Below are 18627 nucleotides of genomic sequence, written 5' to 3'. Positions count from 1 at the left end.
TGCTAGAAACTAGACCGTATTTCTGACTGTAGCAGAATTTTGGTGCATGAATCAGAATATTGTTACTTTTTAAAAAATAAATGTGTGCATGTTTCTTGCATACCAAAGTTAAATTTAGTGTGTTTTTATATATATATATATATATACATACATATTATATATATATTTGATTACATTCTAAGGCTATAAATAGCAAAAGCACATGTATGCTGATCCCATTGCTCAGTTTTTAGATATCAATACCAATGAGAAACAAGGTTTAACACACAAGAGGTTACATCTATCATGACAATATACCACACCTTACAGAATTGGTAATATTTTTGTCGTTAACAATATTAGAATCTTGGAAGCTCATCTTATCTATTTTCATATATTTCTTCAAGTGACCTTAACTGTTGGTATTTTGTCTACTTTGTTTAAAACATAATTAAAATGTTTAAGTCCCTAGCACTAAGCTTGGCAACATTTCTTGACACAAAATTTTAAATCATAAACAGAATCACTCACTTATAATAAATTGAAGTTTTATTATACATGTTGTTCTTTTATTACACATATTTTGCTTAGAAGTATAAACAAAATTTTAATTTACATGCTTAAGTACATTTAGCAATTTCTTCATGTATAAATTCTGGCACAGTATAAAATTTTACATTAAATTTATTACACTTGTAATATGACGTTTGTTATACAAAGATTTTTATTTGCACATTTTTCAAACTAACCATGGGTGTTTTCCAAAAGACATCTAATTGAAGGAAAATCACAATAATAAAAAATAAGCACCTGTCTTCATGCAATCTCTTCTGTTAGGAACAAGAGTGTGATCTCTCATATTATGTTTATGGCAGTATGCCTTTTTCAAAAAGCCTTAGTCCCACCAACTTTGGATGATAACGACCCTACAATTCAACCATAAATATAAAAAAAGAGTGAACATCACCTATAATATATCTGAGTGTGCTAAAGTTCAGCTTAGAGTAAAATAAATACATCTCGATTTCTAAATTTTTCTGTCTTATCTTCTTTTCTTTAATGCGAACGCGCATATTGCAAATGCCAGTACAACTAAAACTTGTTTATAAACAATGTTTTCCTCTAGAGAAAACAGAACACGGAAACCATTAATGTAATGTAATTGGCTCCAAGGAATCAAAAGATCGAAGAAAGATCCATTGTTCTTCCACTCACTTGTGCCTTCACCTTCTAATTGGAATAAGCATATAGATATAAAATGTCCACTCAGGTTTAAGTGTGCGGGCAGTGAATTTTTTCTAGTCTTTCATGTCTCCTGGGGGGCACTGTATCTTTTCAGCCCTTCTCCATCAGGGGCACAATCTGCTTCCACCATCTTTGTTGGTCAAGTTTTACCCTGGGGCTATGTAGATAACTTTTTAATTATAAAGCAAAGGGTAGGTATGAGGTTGTATTAATCAAACTCATGCAGGAAGCTCAAAAACCACTTTAGCTTTTCACCTGACAAGGAAAGCTTAATTTATAGCCTCTGTTCGTAGGGGTAATAATATAGCCTTCTCCAGTGAAGTTAAATATCCATGCAAAGTGTTTGATAAAAAGATGCCCTGATACTTACAATTGAACTTGCAACTGTATCAAGCAGTGGTCAATCTCCATTTCAGCCTATGATGCCTGGCTTTATAAAACTTGCGTACGACTGTCTTGTTCAGTGGCTAAAGATGGTGGATAAACAGCGATAGCTGGACACCATAGTGCGTTTCAGTCCCACAGCAGCTCTGGAAGCCTTGTATGGACCTCACATCTAACTTTACTTAAAAACAAGGCGGCCCTCAGTGCTATAAAATTGATTCAAGGGACAAATCCATGGAAGCTAAGTTATGAATACAATAAACAATTGTACAACTCGCTTAATATATTCATATATTGCTCGGATACTACACCAAAACAATTCTGCTCTATCTTGAGGTTTATAAAGAGCCTCAAGATGGCCTGGGTTCTCTAGATATCAAGCTCAAGTCTCAATAGATCATCAGAATCAATGAGACATGGAATATTTCTTGTACTTTTAATCCTATTGTATTGTATCCAAAAACTGTTGTTTTGACTAAATAATTATAATTGTAATATTTTTTGACTAAACTTTATCAACATAGCTTCATAGTTTCGATCCTGTGTTAGTATATGATACACATGTTTTGTCACCTGCAATAATGTGTGGCAATAAATCATTTGCAGCTTGTAAATGGCCATATAAAAATACTTGTCTAGTGGACATTCTCTGTTATTTGTTCCAATATTTTTGGAATCGACCTAACACACAATTTGTGAAATCCAAACTTTCTGTGACAAACTTGTAGATATATTTTTTGCAGCAGAAGGAAATTCATCATAACCAATCATCAGTTGCTAATTATACCACAGTCTTTGATTCACTTGAGCAACAATGTCAGTCTGAGTATTGGGAACTCCACTTTAACATGCACACTCGTGCCATTTTTAAGTCTCACCAGCAATGTTAAACATTTTCTTCACTCATTATAATACGTTAACACACAAGGCACAACCCCCATAATGCTACTGACAGGAGAAACTACTGTTGTAGCCTGTTGTTTGAATTCATTAAGGCTGGCTCAGCATTACATTTATTCTTGTTTGAACTGAGGTGAGGAAAAGATCCATGGGTCAAACCTAAACGGTTTTAAGGGAATAAACCAATAACCTCAACTGGTGTACTGCAACTAATGATTCAAAATAAAAACTGCAGTGGCTTTTGAAGTTGTTAAAAGATGGCACTGCATGCAAGATACTGTGTTCAGGCCTACCAATATCTACACATATAAAGGAGATGCCCTGACTTACTCATCAATGCCCAGTAAAAACCACGAAAGATATAGACATGACATTTGGAACATAGGTTTATCTTATATCCTAGAAGCTTTTTCTTTTTCCCCTTGGGGCGGCCTACTGCCATGCACTTAAGCCTCAAGGGCTTTTTGCACACCCCGGAAACACACCATGAGGCCCACCAGTCTATATCTTCAGCAGTTCAACAAACCGCCGAAAACAACCTATCAAGTCCTCCTGGGAAAATTCACCACCCCTGTCCAAGCTACCAAAGATGGCATACCGCTCTCTTGCTATTGCAGGGCAATCAAAGAGCAGGTGCTCAGCAGTCTCCTCCTGCTCATTACACCTTCCACAGAGCGGATCCTCCTGAAGGATACCAACTCTGTGAAGATGCTTCCTCAGGTGACCTGCCTCGTAATGAGACCAATGACCTTAGAAGACATTGATCTGTTTAATGAGAGAAGGTCCGAAGCCACCTTGGAGGAAGGTGACTGTAATACCATTCTACTCACTCTCAAACCCGGATGTAACCTCCACCTTCTCCCATGCTCCGCGCGAATCCATTTCGAGACAACCCTGGAGGATTCACACCTTGGAACATCGCAGAACGGTTGAGGGCCCGTCATAATTGTCGCTGAGCCCTGGTTGGCCAGAGCATCAGCTCTTTCGTTCCCAAGAATCCCCTCATGACCAGGAACCCAACAAACGGTTACATTGTTGATTCTGGCAAGGGAGGAAACAGTTTGATAGCAATCTTACTAAGGAAGAATTTTTTTTCCGACTTCAGAGCTCGGCTCCACTGACCTCTAAAGTTGTAAAAATAAGAAATGCATTGGTACAATCAAATGTTATTAACCCTCCCAGTGGCAACTACTTTTTCTCCAAGTGGCGGGACTTTTTCTCACATTTTGTATTGTATCAATATATACATATTTTTAGCTCTAAAAATGATATAATTATGACATGTTATATATCAAATTAAACTGCACAAAACACACAATGTATCAATGTTAAAATAGTTTACTTACCTTAGTTTAGTTGAAAAGTAGATGAGTTGAAAAACCAAAATATTTTTTTGAAAATTTTTATTTTTATTTTTGGCTTCAATTATGAAATTAAAAAATAGCAAAATAAACTATTCATGATAGCAGTTTTGTTCTAAATTTAATTTCAATTTGAAAAACACACAGTTTGAATGAACTAAAAAAACACACTAACACTAATTACATAAAAACAACTATGCACACCAGTTTTTTTGACATTTTAGTCTGTATCTGAGGCATCTTCTTTCCTCCTCTTTCTTCCAGGCCTTAGAGGCCTCCAATAATGTTCCAAGTAAGGAAAGCACTCTCTGTGAACTCCACAATTGCAGGCTGGACACCGAAAGTGGCTTTTACCTCTTTTTTTGTGGGTCCACATAAAGCACATAGTCTTTTTTTCTTTTTTGTTCTTTTTTTTTTAAGCCTCAGCTTTAAGCTATGACGGCTTCATTGAACACTGGCTATTTTATGTTTATTCCTGATGGGCCCTCCCCGGGATTTGAACCCGTAATCTCTCAGTTAGAGAGCCGAGACAATATCCATTAGTCTACCGAGGAGGACAACACATAGTCTTTCTTTGCATCCAGCCGCGACTGTTCTATTACCGCGACTGGCCAAGGGCGTTTAAAATCGGCATACAGTAAACAAAACGTATAGCCAGTACAATAAAATACTATATGAAATTAAACATTGGAATCTGTTCTTTCTATCCATACCACTTCAGCGCGGATACGTCGCGGAATGTTTTTATAAACCGCTTAACAAAAAAGGCTTACGTAAATAGACGCTGCAGCGTCTTTGCCACTGGTAATAGAAAATAAATAGACGCTGCAGCGTCTTTCACCACTCGGAGGGTTGATTAATTGAAAGAGCATGTTAAAAGTAATCAACTGTTCTATATAAACATTGCATTATGACAAAACTATCATATGTTTAATTAATTTAGTTCCAGTATTAAATTTGTGTTTATTTATAATCTTCAAACCATAGAGTAAGCTTATTCATTCAAAGTTTTCTCCAGATGATAAAATTATAAGTTTTAGTAAAAATATACTTTTAAACATACATTTTAGCAAACATTAATTATGCAGTACTTGGTCAGTGGTATAATGCAGATATCAAATACAAATTTACTGTCTATCACTCACTACAAATTTTATGACCATTATAAAACCTATTTGTTTTCTTTTGACAGAAATAGGCTTCTTAAAACCGTGTATGTATATAATTACTCGATCGGGGCAATAAAGCAAACTTAACTATGGCACTGGATATGCCTTAGACTGGAAGTAAATTACAATGGCCAAAAGTAGATGATTTATAATTGAAGTAGACTTCTCAGACCCATGTGTTTATGTATATTTTCTATATATTCTATATATTATGTATGTATTCTATACCTGAAAACCACTTGTGATTTCATTTAACATCTGAACCTCTTAACTCTGGAACTGTAATAAAATGTACCCAAAATATGCCTACCTACATTTCAAGACTACATATAGCCCTACCACTTATTACATCATAAGTGCGTTAGCTGAAAAACTTAAGACTTTGACTGTAGAATTCCTTTACAATGGCCTGAAACAATTCAATTGTTACTGAAATCATTGTAGCTATTCAATCGAAAATTATTGGATATTGAAGAGAAATTCTATTTGTTTCACAGGTACTGATAAAAACTTTTTCACTCTCCAATTTCATAGCCTCAAAACACTCCTTTTTAAACTTAAATCTAAAATGTATCAGGAGATTGGATATCTCTCAGTGACTATCACTTATCTCAGGAATGTTTAGAATGCCATTTGAAAGTAATATGCCCACGAAGCTACTCTTCATTAGGTGCAATGCCGCAGGTAACTATCTGACGGTGTCTGTCTGTGTGTTTGTGTGTGTGTGTGTGTGTCAATCACATAAAAACTAATCGACGAACAGTACTGAAAATGTACATGGAAATTCTAGGCCATGGTAAACATATAGACCAATTCCTATTTTGAAACTCCCTACACTCTACTGGTCCCTAAAGTTGTAAAAAATCACATACTGGTCTCTAAGCTTAATAGAAACAACACTTTTTATTTCAACTTTTTCTGTAAGTGCTGTTTAGCACAGAGTAAGAAAATATCCAGATAAGAAAATTAAAAGTTTAAGTAAATATATACTTTTAATTGTAGTTTTAGTAAATATTAAGTATGCAGTACTTGGTCAGTACTCTAAAGCAGATATTTAAGTCAACGTTACTATCTAACTTTTATTATAAATTTAAAGACTTTTATAATACCCATCTTAGTCCTCTTTTAGCAAAAGTAGGCTTCTCAGACCTCTATATGTACATATAATTATATTCTTGATCGGAGAAACAAGGCAAAATCAACTAAGATTGGAATAAATAGCAATAGCCATAAATATACACTTATTGACATATTTCCTTGATTGTAGCAAGAGAGCAAACTCAACATTGGTATCGGAAATATAATTCACTCGAAAAAAGATGTGCTCATACACGTGCAAAGCCTACGAAATTGCGTGCAAAGCCGCGGGTAACTTCTAATTTCAATTTAAGTCAACAATCCTTACTTTCAGAATACTCATATCATAGGGTCTTGTTCAGTTGATTACAAGTTGTCAACGGGATATTGTAGAATGATATTCATTGTAAATCCTTCTGTACCACACTAAAATGCCATAAACATAACAAAAATCAATTAATTTCATATAATACTGACAGTTGTGTTGTATTTACTCTAAAGAATTACTTATATGATATGTAGTCTATTAGTTCATTCTTAAAAATCCATACATTTTTACACAGTGAAATCTCCTTTTATACTTACTTGAACAGGAGCTGGTCGCAGGGCAAATATTTCGTTTCTGGCTCCTTTCGTGTACCCATTCATATTAACAAGAATATGTATGCCATCACTGTTAATACGATCTGCCGCTTTCCCATTACAAGGGATCTGAAATATCACTTGAGATAAGTTTATAAGAATATTACTTCTATGATAATATAATGTTACATTTTGGCTCCTGCCGCTTTCCCATTACAAGGGATCTAAAATATCACTTGAGATAAGTTTATAAGAATATTACTTCTATGATAATACAATGTTAGTTTTTGGGCTCCTGCCGCTTTCCCAGTACAAGGGATCTGAAATATCACTTGAGATAACTTTATAAGAATATTACTTCTATGATAATATAATGTTAGTTTTTGGGCTCCTGCCGCTTTCCCATTACAAGGGATCTGAAATATCACTTGAGATAAGTTTATAAGAATATTACTTCTATGATAATATAATGTTACATTTTGGCTCCTGCCGCTTTCCCAGTACAAGGGATCTGAAATATCACTTGAGATAAGTTTATAAGAATATTACTTCTATGATAATACAATGTTAGTTTTTGGGCTCCTGCCGCTTTCCCAGTACAAGGGATCTGAAATGTCACATGAATACTTCTATGATAATATAATATTAGTTATATTTTTCACTTTCAACTATTCACGTTTTACTTTCATTTACTGATAATAATTCAAATAAAATAGATCCAATAAACTTTGTTTCACGTACAGTACAATATTTATCCAAATCTAATTTAAATACTGATTTTACTGTAAAACAACAACACTGAGCAATATAATATTTATACAACACGGACGAACGGCCGGGACTCGAACAGCAGAGCAAGTACTTTTTGTGATTCAATGTTTATTGAAAAAAAAAATCAAATATATATATATAAACATAATTTTAATCGTGTTTGAAAGACATCCAGTTCAAGTATCAACTGCAATGAAGAAAGGAAAATTAATATTATGCTTGATTTCTTCCCTTAACCCTCCATTGGTCGAACACTGCAAATCCCCTTTGGTACTTTGACAACATATTCTGTTTAGTCACCTCCATGTCATGACAATCTTTTTCTGATAATCTGATCAATTATCCCCAGGAAGGTTCATGTCTGACTGACTTATACCTGCCAGTAGAACCTATATATGTATTAGGTACAGCAAAAACTTGTGTCACTTACATCTGGGCAACTCAATGGATGTCCAGGAATGGGAAATCACTAGCCAAAAATGTAGAGATATAGAGTAAATAGGCCTGGGTTACTATGGAGGATGACTGTTGGAGTGGATGGGCTCCATTAAAGTTAAAGGTGTTGTCAGGCCTAAATGTAGGAGGGAGGGTGTGGCTTCCTGTGCCCACTTTGAAATATGTATGAAACCCTTTGTATCTTTCTCCATCAATAGAAGTGTATTATTTTGTTTTGAACCTTATTAGCAACTTTCTCTAACTACAGACTAACATGATTTTACAGTTTTACACCTATTCTTTTTGTTCTGTAATGCTATTATTTTCATACCAAAATACAAATAAAGATTTGATGTCAATAAATTAACTGGCTAACTAATTTAAATAATATTAACTCCATCACAGACCTTTAGGAGAGAGACATATTCCTATAGAAGGGTTAAGAGAAAAATGTGGGCATATTTTTAGATCATTTAAAATCTGCGGGAACGGTTCAGTGGTAGATTTGTAGTTGAACAGAATGTTGTAGGGTATCAGTTTAATTCTGCTACTGGGCAAAGCGTGTGTCCTGTGATGTAATGTATGGCTACAAAAATTGTGAATCCACTCTACTTATAATTCTAGTATGGGAAACCACACCTGTGAAAGGTCAATGAAGTGTTCAGACTCTCTTGCAATCTTGGTGCGGAAGGTGGTCCCATCATCAGCACTGAGAGCATAGCAAAAGATTTCCACTCTGCTCCTGTCGTGGAGGCCGGGGATGCTCTGCATCAGATGGGAGGTAGGATGGTTTCCGAAGTCAGATGAGACATAACCGATCCGCAGGCGTACACCCATCTCTTTCGGGTACTTGTATGGTGGTTTATGCAAAACATGTATCTGGAACAGTAATAATGTGTAAGAATACAACCTAAATATAAAATATTAACTAACTTAAATTTGAATTTTGTGTCAATTCACTAAAAGTACAATCTAGTATTTCTGTTGGCAAATTAATTATGACTTCAGATTTTCACCATTACAGCAACATTACTTAATTTTAAAAAATTCTTTGAAACAAATGTTGAGCTAACTAATCTGTGTCTAACTTACCGGAAAAATAAAAAGCAAGCAATTTTCGATTCTTGAATACATGTAGTTCTTAGTTCATGTAGTTGTAATGTATCTATCTATCAATACTTTAGTAATATTTTAGAAATTTCCATTCATATTTTATGTTTTCAATTTTATTTTTTTATAAACCATTATCTTTGCAGTTATTTTAGTATCAAGTCAAAAAAAGCAGACATTGAGATACTGTGTACCCTATCATACTCAAAATGAAGAGTTTTCATCTACTGATTGATCATTTTCCTATAGTGTGAACATATCAACTATTCTTAACATATATATAAACTTAGGAAGCATGTCACACAGGAGGCCTTATTGTCGGACTATTGTTTTGTTAGGTTTGCCCTAGAGGTAGGGGTGAGACAAATGTGACATATAAGGATCTGTAAATCTAAATGGAGGGGATACGGGAAGTCCCTAGCAGAAGAGTTACTAGATGTAGATCTCTATAAAAAAAGAAGATTAACCTGGAAAGGTTAGCCCAAATGGTTTAAAAAACTGCCCCCTTAGAAGCAATAACCTTCAGAATGACATACCTTGATGGGCACGGTTAGAAATAAAAAAATAAATAAAATGAGAAAACTCTTTAAATGGGTAAGAAGGACAAGCTATCTATATAAAAATACCTTGATAAGAAATAAATTAGAAAAAACAAAAGAAGAACCTGGAGAAACTTCTGTAAAAATATAACTGTTTACTAGAGACTGCCAGGATCCATCAAACTTCAAATAAACCATTCAAACCCTCTGGGGTCACTGTTAAAGGTAAATGGTAGCTTAACTGAGAACTGGTAGATGGCATTGATGGTGTCTAGGTCATACAGGCCAATCAGCATAACCTCAATCATGGTGAAAATATAAAAAATAGACACATAAGGGATAAAACCTTGTTGTTATGCCCACTGAGTCTACATCAACATGCATGTGTTGAAAATAATTCAACCACTACCTCACTCCACAGCTTACTGGAGGAAGTGGAAGACACATTCAAGGAAAAGGAAGCCCTAGTTAGTGTCTTTATGGACATTGAAGGAGCTTTTGAAAGAGTAGCATACAAATCCATGGAGACAGCACAGGAAAGAATTGGAGTTCCCTCAGATGCTGTCAAGTGGATAGTAGCCCCTCTTTAAAAGTCGTCAAGTAAGAGCAAAGCTTGGAGACGAATTTGCCAAAGCATGGTCCAGATAGGGTGTCCCCAGGGAAAGGTACTGTCTCCTCTTTTATAAACATTATCAAAGAATTATCTCTTCAATAAAGCAGAAGAAAGTGGTATAAAATTGCAAAGTTATGCTGACGACCTAGTACTTATGGTCAAGGCTCACTTAAGAAGGCCTCAACTTTGTAAGCAACTGGTGTCGTGGGGAGGATCAGAGGATTAATCCATCTAAAACATGTATAATAAGCTTCAACAGAAAAAGGCAGTTTGAACTATATCAAACATTTCTGGAGTGAACTAAAATAATGTGTTCCGAAGTGGTCAAGCATTTAGGAGTAGTCATAGATAAAAGGTTCATATGGAATTCTCATATTGAAAACATTTTAACCAAAGTAAGAAAGGCTCTTGGTGCTTGAAAAAGATATAAATGGGGACTAAAACCCAAGATAATATATGAGAACTATGAAGCTGTAATTATAATAAAACTAATGGTCACATATGCAGCCCTTGTGTGGTGGCCGAAAGTAGAATAAAATACAACATCCAAGAGGCTAAGGAGTTTCCAAAGGTATGCATACATAAGCATTACTGGGTCAATGAGCTCCTGTCCAACTGTGGCACTGGAAGCGGTACTGGGATACACTCCTCTGGGGCAGGACGTGAAGAAGACAGCCGCATTAGGTGCTATGAAGCTGTTGAGTAGAAAGGTGTTTAAGCCTACCTCTTCAAAAGCACACATGGCAATAATACAGAAATATCCTGAAGGCGAAATGATAACTTACGTGTCTGAGTGCTTGGTAAAGAATTACTCCTTTGATAAACCATATTTCACATAAATAGAAAATAGAGATATTGAATACAAAGGAGGCTTACTCTACTGTGTTCTGGAGTTTTACACTGATAGCTTAAATGCCTAGACTCCAAGGCAGGGTTTGGAGTAAATGGTCCAGGAGCAATATTAGCCTTACGGAAATACGTCAGAGTCCCAAGCTGTCATGGCAATTGCACCAGGAGGCTCACACAAAGGAGGCCTAAAGGTGCAGAATATTTAATACTTTCAGACAGTCAGGCAGCATTAGAGGAGCTTAACACCTGATTCTTTAACTCAAAGGTAGTATGGAAATGCAAGAATGCACTAAAGAAAATTACAAAGAGGAAAAAAGTTGTTCATGGCTAGGTGCCGGGCCATAAAATCATTCCTGGGAATGAAATAGCAGATGCTCTTGCCAACATTAGCTCGAAAAGCCTTTTAATTGGACCAGAGCCAGGTTGTGAAATAGCTTCCTTCTACAGTAAAGCTCTAGTATATGTTTGGGAAATGAAGATTAAATCCGAGATTTGAGGAGAAAGGCCTCAGGCAATCAAACATGTTTATCTTTCCATATGCAAAAGGTCGAGACAGAAGAATCAATGGAACACATATGGCTAAACTGCCTGCAATTTGCAAAACCAGGAAAATCTTCCCAAGAACTTATTTCCTGAGCCCGAAGGACATCAGAGAGCAGGAACCCTCAAATTTCACAAGTTCCTACAAAATCCTCACTTTTTGAAGATCTAAAATATTAAATAGGGAACGCACAAAGGTATCTCAGGACCAAGTACAGAGACTTAGGTTCTTTTCTCCATAAAAAATGTCTAGCTATATAATACATGTAGTCAAGACCTTCACTGTGGCTCTATACTGTGTGTTCTGAAATTAATAGTCCAACAACACAGCATGTGTACTATGGCATTCCCACAGTTAATATAGCATAGGCTTCAATAAATTACTTCATCAATTTAATTTGTCATGTTAGAATAAGTAAGAAATGTCATATAAAGTATTGGCCTCTCTTGTTTAGTTTGGCTTCTATCTGCCTATTGTGTTTTTTAGGTAAACAGCAATTATTATATTTAAATAAATAAAGGTATACATTTCAAACTTTGCACTAATTTTAGGTCATAAAAATATTATTCCAGGTTTTAAAATGGTGGCCATAAAAACTGTCAAACTGTAATAACTCAAAAATGGAAAATTTTATGAAAATCTAATAACAATAAAATCTTAATTCGAAAATGTGGATTAATTTTAGATGAATATTTTGATACAAAGTTTATTTCATTACAATTAATAATAACCAAGTAGTGAAGGTTTAGTTGAGCATAATCAATCACTTAAAAACACCAATCAAGTTATAAATGTTGTTTTGATTGTTAAATTTGACAGCTAAAATTACTAGCTCATTGTTGTTACTTGAACATTTGCTACGAAATTTGTTTGCATGCAATAAATATAGTTTTGCCGAATTTATTTTTAAATTTTTTTTCATTTGTTTATGTATTTTAACCAAATACTAATTTTTGAACATTTAATTAGTTGTTTTACACAAAACTTATTATAATATTTTTTCTTCCTTTCAATAAGTTGATTTACTAAATGTTCTACAGAAAGTAACTAGTTAAAGAATCTACATATAAAAATAAAAGAAATATCCTCTAAGTGAAATAAGGATTAATGGTACACCTGCACACGTGCTGTCTGACTGTTGCTCAAGACTAATTGGACTAATACAGATTCATTGGACATTTTGGATAACTTCACCATTGTTGACAATTTTTTTATAACTTATAACTTGTTATTTGCATGTAACAGAAAATTGCAACCTGTTTTATCTTTGAGGACAAATACTCTAGACATGCGAGAGCTTACCTTCTCGAGACAGAGATATGCGTGTCGCTCAGCAATAGCTTTACGGAACTCATGACTCAGAGGATACAGCATAGAGTGATGGGGATGGACACTTGGCAGTCGGTTCTTGTCCAGCTGTTCGGCCACGATGCTGACCAGCTTCTTCATGCGAGCGTCGTAGTCTGTCCAGTCACACACGATTTGTAAACAATGTGCCAGGTTACAGTATGCATCCGGGAAGTCTGGTTTTAGCTTCAGAGCTGTACGGTATGACTGTATAGCTTCCGGGATATTCCCCGAGTCCTGCAATGCCATTCATAAATGTCAAGAAAGACTACTTATACACATACTATGTGTTCTATATCTTTTCACATTGTAAAAATTATTATTTGTTAGTAATTTCATAACTATAACAAACATATATCGACACCTTTTTTACATGCATATTTTGGAATTATGACTTGTAACTTCAATTTGATTCTACACATTACAAAACATTTTATAATTAATTGTACGAAATACTTATATTTTTGTGTTTAATTTTCTACATGAAATGTTATTATTTTCTAAAAAAATAATTCTTAAACAAGTATTGCATGCTATATTTGACAATTTTTGCCATCAAAATTATAATTGCTATTAGTTTTCAGATTTCTTTTTTATTTAACTAAATATATATATATATATATATATATATATATATGCATAAAACATAGTAAAAATATGTAAACTAATACACACAAAAATAGAAGATTTTAACTTTATTTGCTTATTTGATGAGAATAAAATATGTAAGTGAACTAAGGAGTAAATAATATATTAACATCACTTTTGGATTATTATTTTTACACAAAATGTGCAAATATAATGCTGAACTAGATAAAAGACCAATAAGTAGGCCAAAGAACACTTGTAAAGGAAATGGTACTATAAGAGAGGTATTTTGAAAATAAAGTATGATGGTGGAAGAAGGCCTTGAGCTAAAATGTTAAAATCTGTATTAAACAATGATAATAAGGACACAAATTATTTTTTGTGTTAACATAAGAATTCCCAGTTAGTATTATAATAAATTTATTTAAAAAATAAGAATAGATCATTATAATGCACTTTGCATTCCATACAATTTTAAAAAGTTTTAAACATTAACCCTTTGAGTGCCACGGGTATTTTCCGAAGGCATATGCATAAAGTGCCACGCTGTTTTTCGCATATTTGTAAGCTTTTGGGAAAAAAGCTGTTGTAAAATAACTACCAAACAGATTTCCATGATTTTCTTGTTGTTTTTCTTCTTATTAAATGCAGAATATGATACATATTGTTACAAATAAAATTTGATTTATAAAAATATAAAAATTTCAGTATTCATAAAAAAAGTTTTTTACTTTTGTATAAAAAGTTAAGTTTCAACCTAATTTGTGTGTATACGTTATTTTTAAGATTTTGTTATTTACACCACGATAAAGGCCATATGATTCTAAATAAAACCCATGGGTAATATCTTATTCTAGAATTTTAAAAACATGGCATTATATGTATTAACAAAATGCTGCCCGGTACCGACATTTTATAAACTGTACTTCATTTGTCAGAGTTTAGAAATTACAGTACTTAGTAATGATGTAGTTTTCCCAATAAATCTAATAAAACATTAATACAACACTAATAAATATGAATAGTAAATTTAGGAACAAATACTTGCTAACATATTTACATAAAAGTTTACATTTTCTATATAATAACCCTAATAATATTTACACTGAAAATTCACGTTTTTCACTTGAACACAACTCAAATCATACATTACTTTTGTAAAGAAATACAGTACAATACTGTATAAGTTACTATTTTATTTTGTATTTACTCAAATGCTTGGTTATCGGCACATAAACAACAAGAAAGGCCGTTACGCAACACGGTACTCCTCCGCTACGTCGCGTGACTGGAAGACAGAATCATCGTACAGGTACTCTTATCACAGCCCACTATTTTTGGACGAGTTTTCCTTATCAGAGATCAAAATAAACTTCATTATACGTTCCTTCTTCCATAATGAATCGAAAAATACTCGATGAGTCATACTTCCTATCTCCAAATAGACACACGAATGGCCTGACATTTTCGAATAATGAAATGTTGTTCTTATAGTTTTTGATTTAATTGACTGTCGTAATAACTTGTAAATTCCAAAATAGGTTAAATAAAGTCAGTTGTTTCTAATACTGTAATTTATTTTGTCCCCGATAAAGAAAACTCGTCCAAATATAGTGGCTTCTTGATAAGTACCCAAACAACATAAGTTTCACAGATACAATAGTAGAGAAACAACATAAAACTCGTATTTATTGATAGTTTGGAACCTATTGAATTCAGCCGTCTGATTATTTGGCCAAAATAATCTTGTACTATATAAAATATTATCGAAATACGAAACGTCAAAATTGGCGACGCTGGCACTTTATGCACTTTTCGTACCGTCAAAATTAGCGACGCTGTGGCACTCAAAGGGTTAAAGTAGAAATAACAATTGAGCGATGCAAATCTATTTCAGCCTCAGAAAAGGGAGATCAATTGCTGCCACGTGTGCCTGTTATATTTGTCTACTCTTGTGTGAATGAATTATCGAGAGACAGACAGCTCACGTGTGTAGGCCTGTTCCGGTCCAATAGCAGCAAAAAGTATTTCACACATGACTAACAAGCCTTTCGTCCCCTTTGTGGGATGGTTGGGATTACACCTCATTGTTTTCTCACTATTCCAGCCCAGTTCTCATGTCACAACCATTCAATCCCTTATGTTGTGCAACCTTATTTAATAAATAAATAACAAAGAATAAAAACAATAACTGTAAAACATAATTCATGAAGTACATTTAGGATTTAGGTTAGCGAAGTACAGAAAAACCGGTCATGCCTGACTTTGTGATACCCACACCTCCAACATCTGGCCTGGTGACAAACAATAAAATGTTTTGTGTAATTGTAAGTGTGGCAAACAAATAATGTTTTACAAATGCCAGTGAGGATTTTGTTTTTGAGTGGAACAGGGCAGAGGAGACAAGAGAGAGATGACGGCTTTGTTTCCCCTTTCAACAATCCCGTCTACACTATTTTTAGAATTACCTTGTTGAAACGTGACTCAATACCCTTGTGTGCTGTATTTTATTTTTTTTACTTTTTCAAACAAATAACTATCTAAATTGTAAATATTGTATATTACTGAATGTTTTATTTTTATTTCATACAACAACAAAACTTGTATATTTACCCTTTTGAATGTAGTGTTATTGCATATAAAAACCACAAAAACATGTTTAGTATCCGGTATAGTAGTTTAGTTTTAAAGTCACAAATACGATAAATTGTTGTATACAGCAAAAAATGTTGGGATCAATTTTATCACAGTATTTACTATTTTAATATAGTAAAATCTAAACCTTAAAAAATAAACCACAACTCTCTCTTTCTATTACAACACTACATCCGGTTTTAATGTTAAACCATTTGACCAGTAACCACGCACGTTACTTTAGAGCATGACGTGCCACCAGCAGTAACCCTGATCGAACTGGAAACCTGTTTTGTAATTAAACAAATATATCTGTATTGTTTGGAGAATTATAATTATACAACTAAACGGAACACAAATGATACTTAACTGAGAATGGTAGAAACAGTTTTACACAGTGCTCATTGTATGTCAAAGAATGCAGTTGCGAGTCAACTCAGTTTCTTTTTATTTATCATTTCTTGCTGATTTATTGTAACTTGTTATCTGTTTCAGTAAAATAGTAAAAGGAATGATCAGTCTCTATTTCATATTTTGTTTACGTATTCTCTTAGTTCGCTCATTTTTATATAGTTTATGAATATATTTATGGATTGTAAGTATTGATTATGAAATATACATTTGTGCAATTAACTAAATAGAGTGACGTAAGAAAACCTTTTAAAGGAATTTTTAGATGAATTTTGTACATTTGAAGAAAGTGATAATAATTCTGATAATGATGAAAACGATTGTTTGGGTAAGAATGTACGACCATTAGTGGTACTGTAATGGTTGTAAGCATCAATGGTTATAAGTGTGATATTACACTGTGCATCACAGACTGATTTTGCATGCTTTCACATTACTAAAAACTTCTAGAAGTAAATGTACATATTATTGAATTGTCAAATAATCTTTTTATGTCATTAAACAAAAAAACTAACCTAAAATATTAATTTATATAATAATTAGTATGTTTAGTTTTTTCCAATAGTTCAATAATTAAAAATGATTTAACCAAAAAAGAGTTTTCCTATATAAATTAAAAGCTTGCCCACTTTAACAAACAAAACAGAACTATACAAAAACTCACTCTTTTGGCCATGACTGCTGTGAAAAGATTGATGCCAAGAAAAGAACTTTACGATACCACATATGCAAAACAACCTATTACAAAATTTAAAACTATTTTTTTTTTTTGTACATGTTAAATTCGTAACCCTTTGAGTGCCGCAGCGTCTACATAGTAGATGTTGTGAAATGTGCATAAATTGCCGGCATCTACCCAGTAGACGATTTGTATTTAATTAATATCACATATAATTCATTTTTGTTTTGACAAATAACTTATTTCACGGCAATCTACAAGTTTCAAACAATCGATTCATTTTTATTGTTCACCACCTCCTTGTAGTTATTTGCCATCAGAAACAAACAGATGACGCAATAGTTGGTCAGCTGCTACTTGTTGCCATTAACTACACAGTTTGGTTCGTTGGGTGTTTACATTGTGCTAGTTTCGTGTGTTTATGCTGAAAACTGTTGTTATTGCTATTCTGCAATTGTGTTCAGTAAAACTTACAATGCATTTATAAACTTCTTTTTTCGTGTTTATTTGTTTAGTGATGTATATTTTATTGTTGGATTGGTGATGAAGTAAAACGCAAGTTCCAATCAGACTATTGATTTTAGGTGAAATAAGGTTATATTGTAGGCCTGTGTATATATTTTTATATACTTTTTATATAATTAATATTTTACAGTCGTCTTACTTCATTGAGTGAAATAGAATAGTTATAATAAACTTTTGACAAACTTGAACAAAAATTGCTTTTTGTTGTATTTTGTATATATTGCAGTATCTGGTTAAATATTACTGTAACACACCATATTATGCATGATTTTTGTTCAGTTTTTCATGCTCTTTCATATGGTATAGCTAAAAAGAATTTAAAAAAATATTGTATATATAATTTTTTGGTTAAAACTTGAAATGTATTTTTTTCATTTTTTAGTTTTTTGTTATAACCTATATTCTTTTTGTGTAAATAAATATTATATGGAAAAAATACCTTGTTTTATAACTCACAAACTGTAAAAAAATTATTCAAATCGATTGAATTGTTTTTTTAATATAGTTTTTTCCCCACACGATTGCAAAACAGAAGGAAAAGCTCCGGCAATTTATGCGTATGACTTGGGAAAAATGCTGTGGCACTCAAAGGGTTAAATATTTTTAATTGTTGCACAGTAAAATATATTTAAAAAATTCATACTTCTACAACTCCCATACGAACATTAGCACTTGAAGTAAAAACTTGTATAAAGTGGAATTAGACTAGAAAAGCAGCGATATGATTGGATTTTTATAGCTTTATCAGTTAGGCCATAAAATCATTCAAACTTGGGGACACATAAAGCAGTTGCAATAAAATATAGTATAGTAAAATATAGATAAGGTAACATTTGTTTAAAGTAGTTGAGGCAGGAATAAGAAGAGTTCTAGTATGAGAGTATGTTG

General features: G+C 33.3%; 1 protein-coding gene across 2 annotated transcripts in view; it reads right to left on the bottom strand.

The window, feature by feature from the left end:
- LOC124366587 (UDP-N-acetylglucosamine--peptide N-acetylglucosaminyltransferase 110 kDa subunit) overlaps window positions 1–18627 on the bottom strand; it is a 207991-nt gene that overhangs the window by 12901 nt on the left and 176463 nt on the right. For both annotated transcript variants that reach the window (XM_046823185.1, XM_046823193.1), the window contains 3 exons: window positions 12858–13139; window positions 8543–8782; window positions 6701–6826 (listed from right to left, as the gene is read on the bottom strand). In XM_046823185.1, the coding sequence (XP_046679141.1) occupies window positions 6701–6826; window positions 8543–8782; window positions 12858–13139 (648 nt within the window). The remainder of the gene's footprint in view (window positions 1–6700; window positions 6827–8542; window positions 8783–12857; window positions 13140–18627) is intronic.

Source organism: Homalodisca vitripennis, chromosome 1 (genome assembly GCF_021130785.1).
Source record: "Homalodisca vitripennis isolate AUS2020 chromosome 1, UT_GWSS_2.1, whole genome shotgun sequence".
Taxonomy (NCBI): domain Eukaryota; kingdom Metazoa; phylum Arthropoda; class Insecta; order Hemiptera; family Cicadellidae; genus Homalodisca; species Homalodisca vitripennis.
This window is presented reverse-complemented; position numbering and strand designations above follow the sequence as displayed.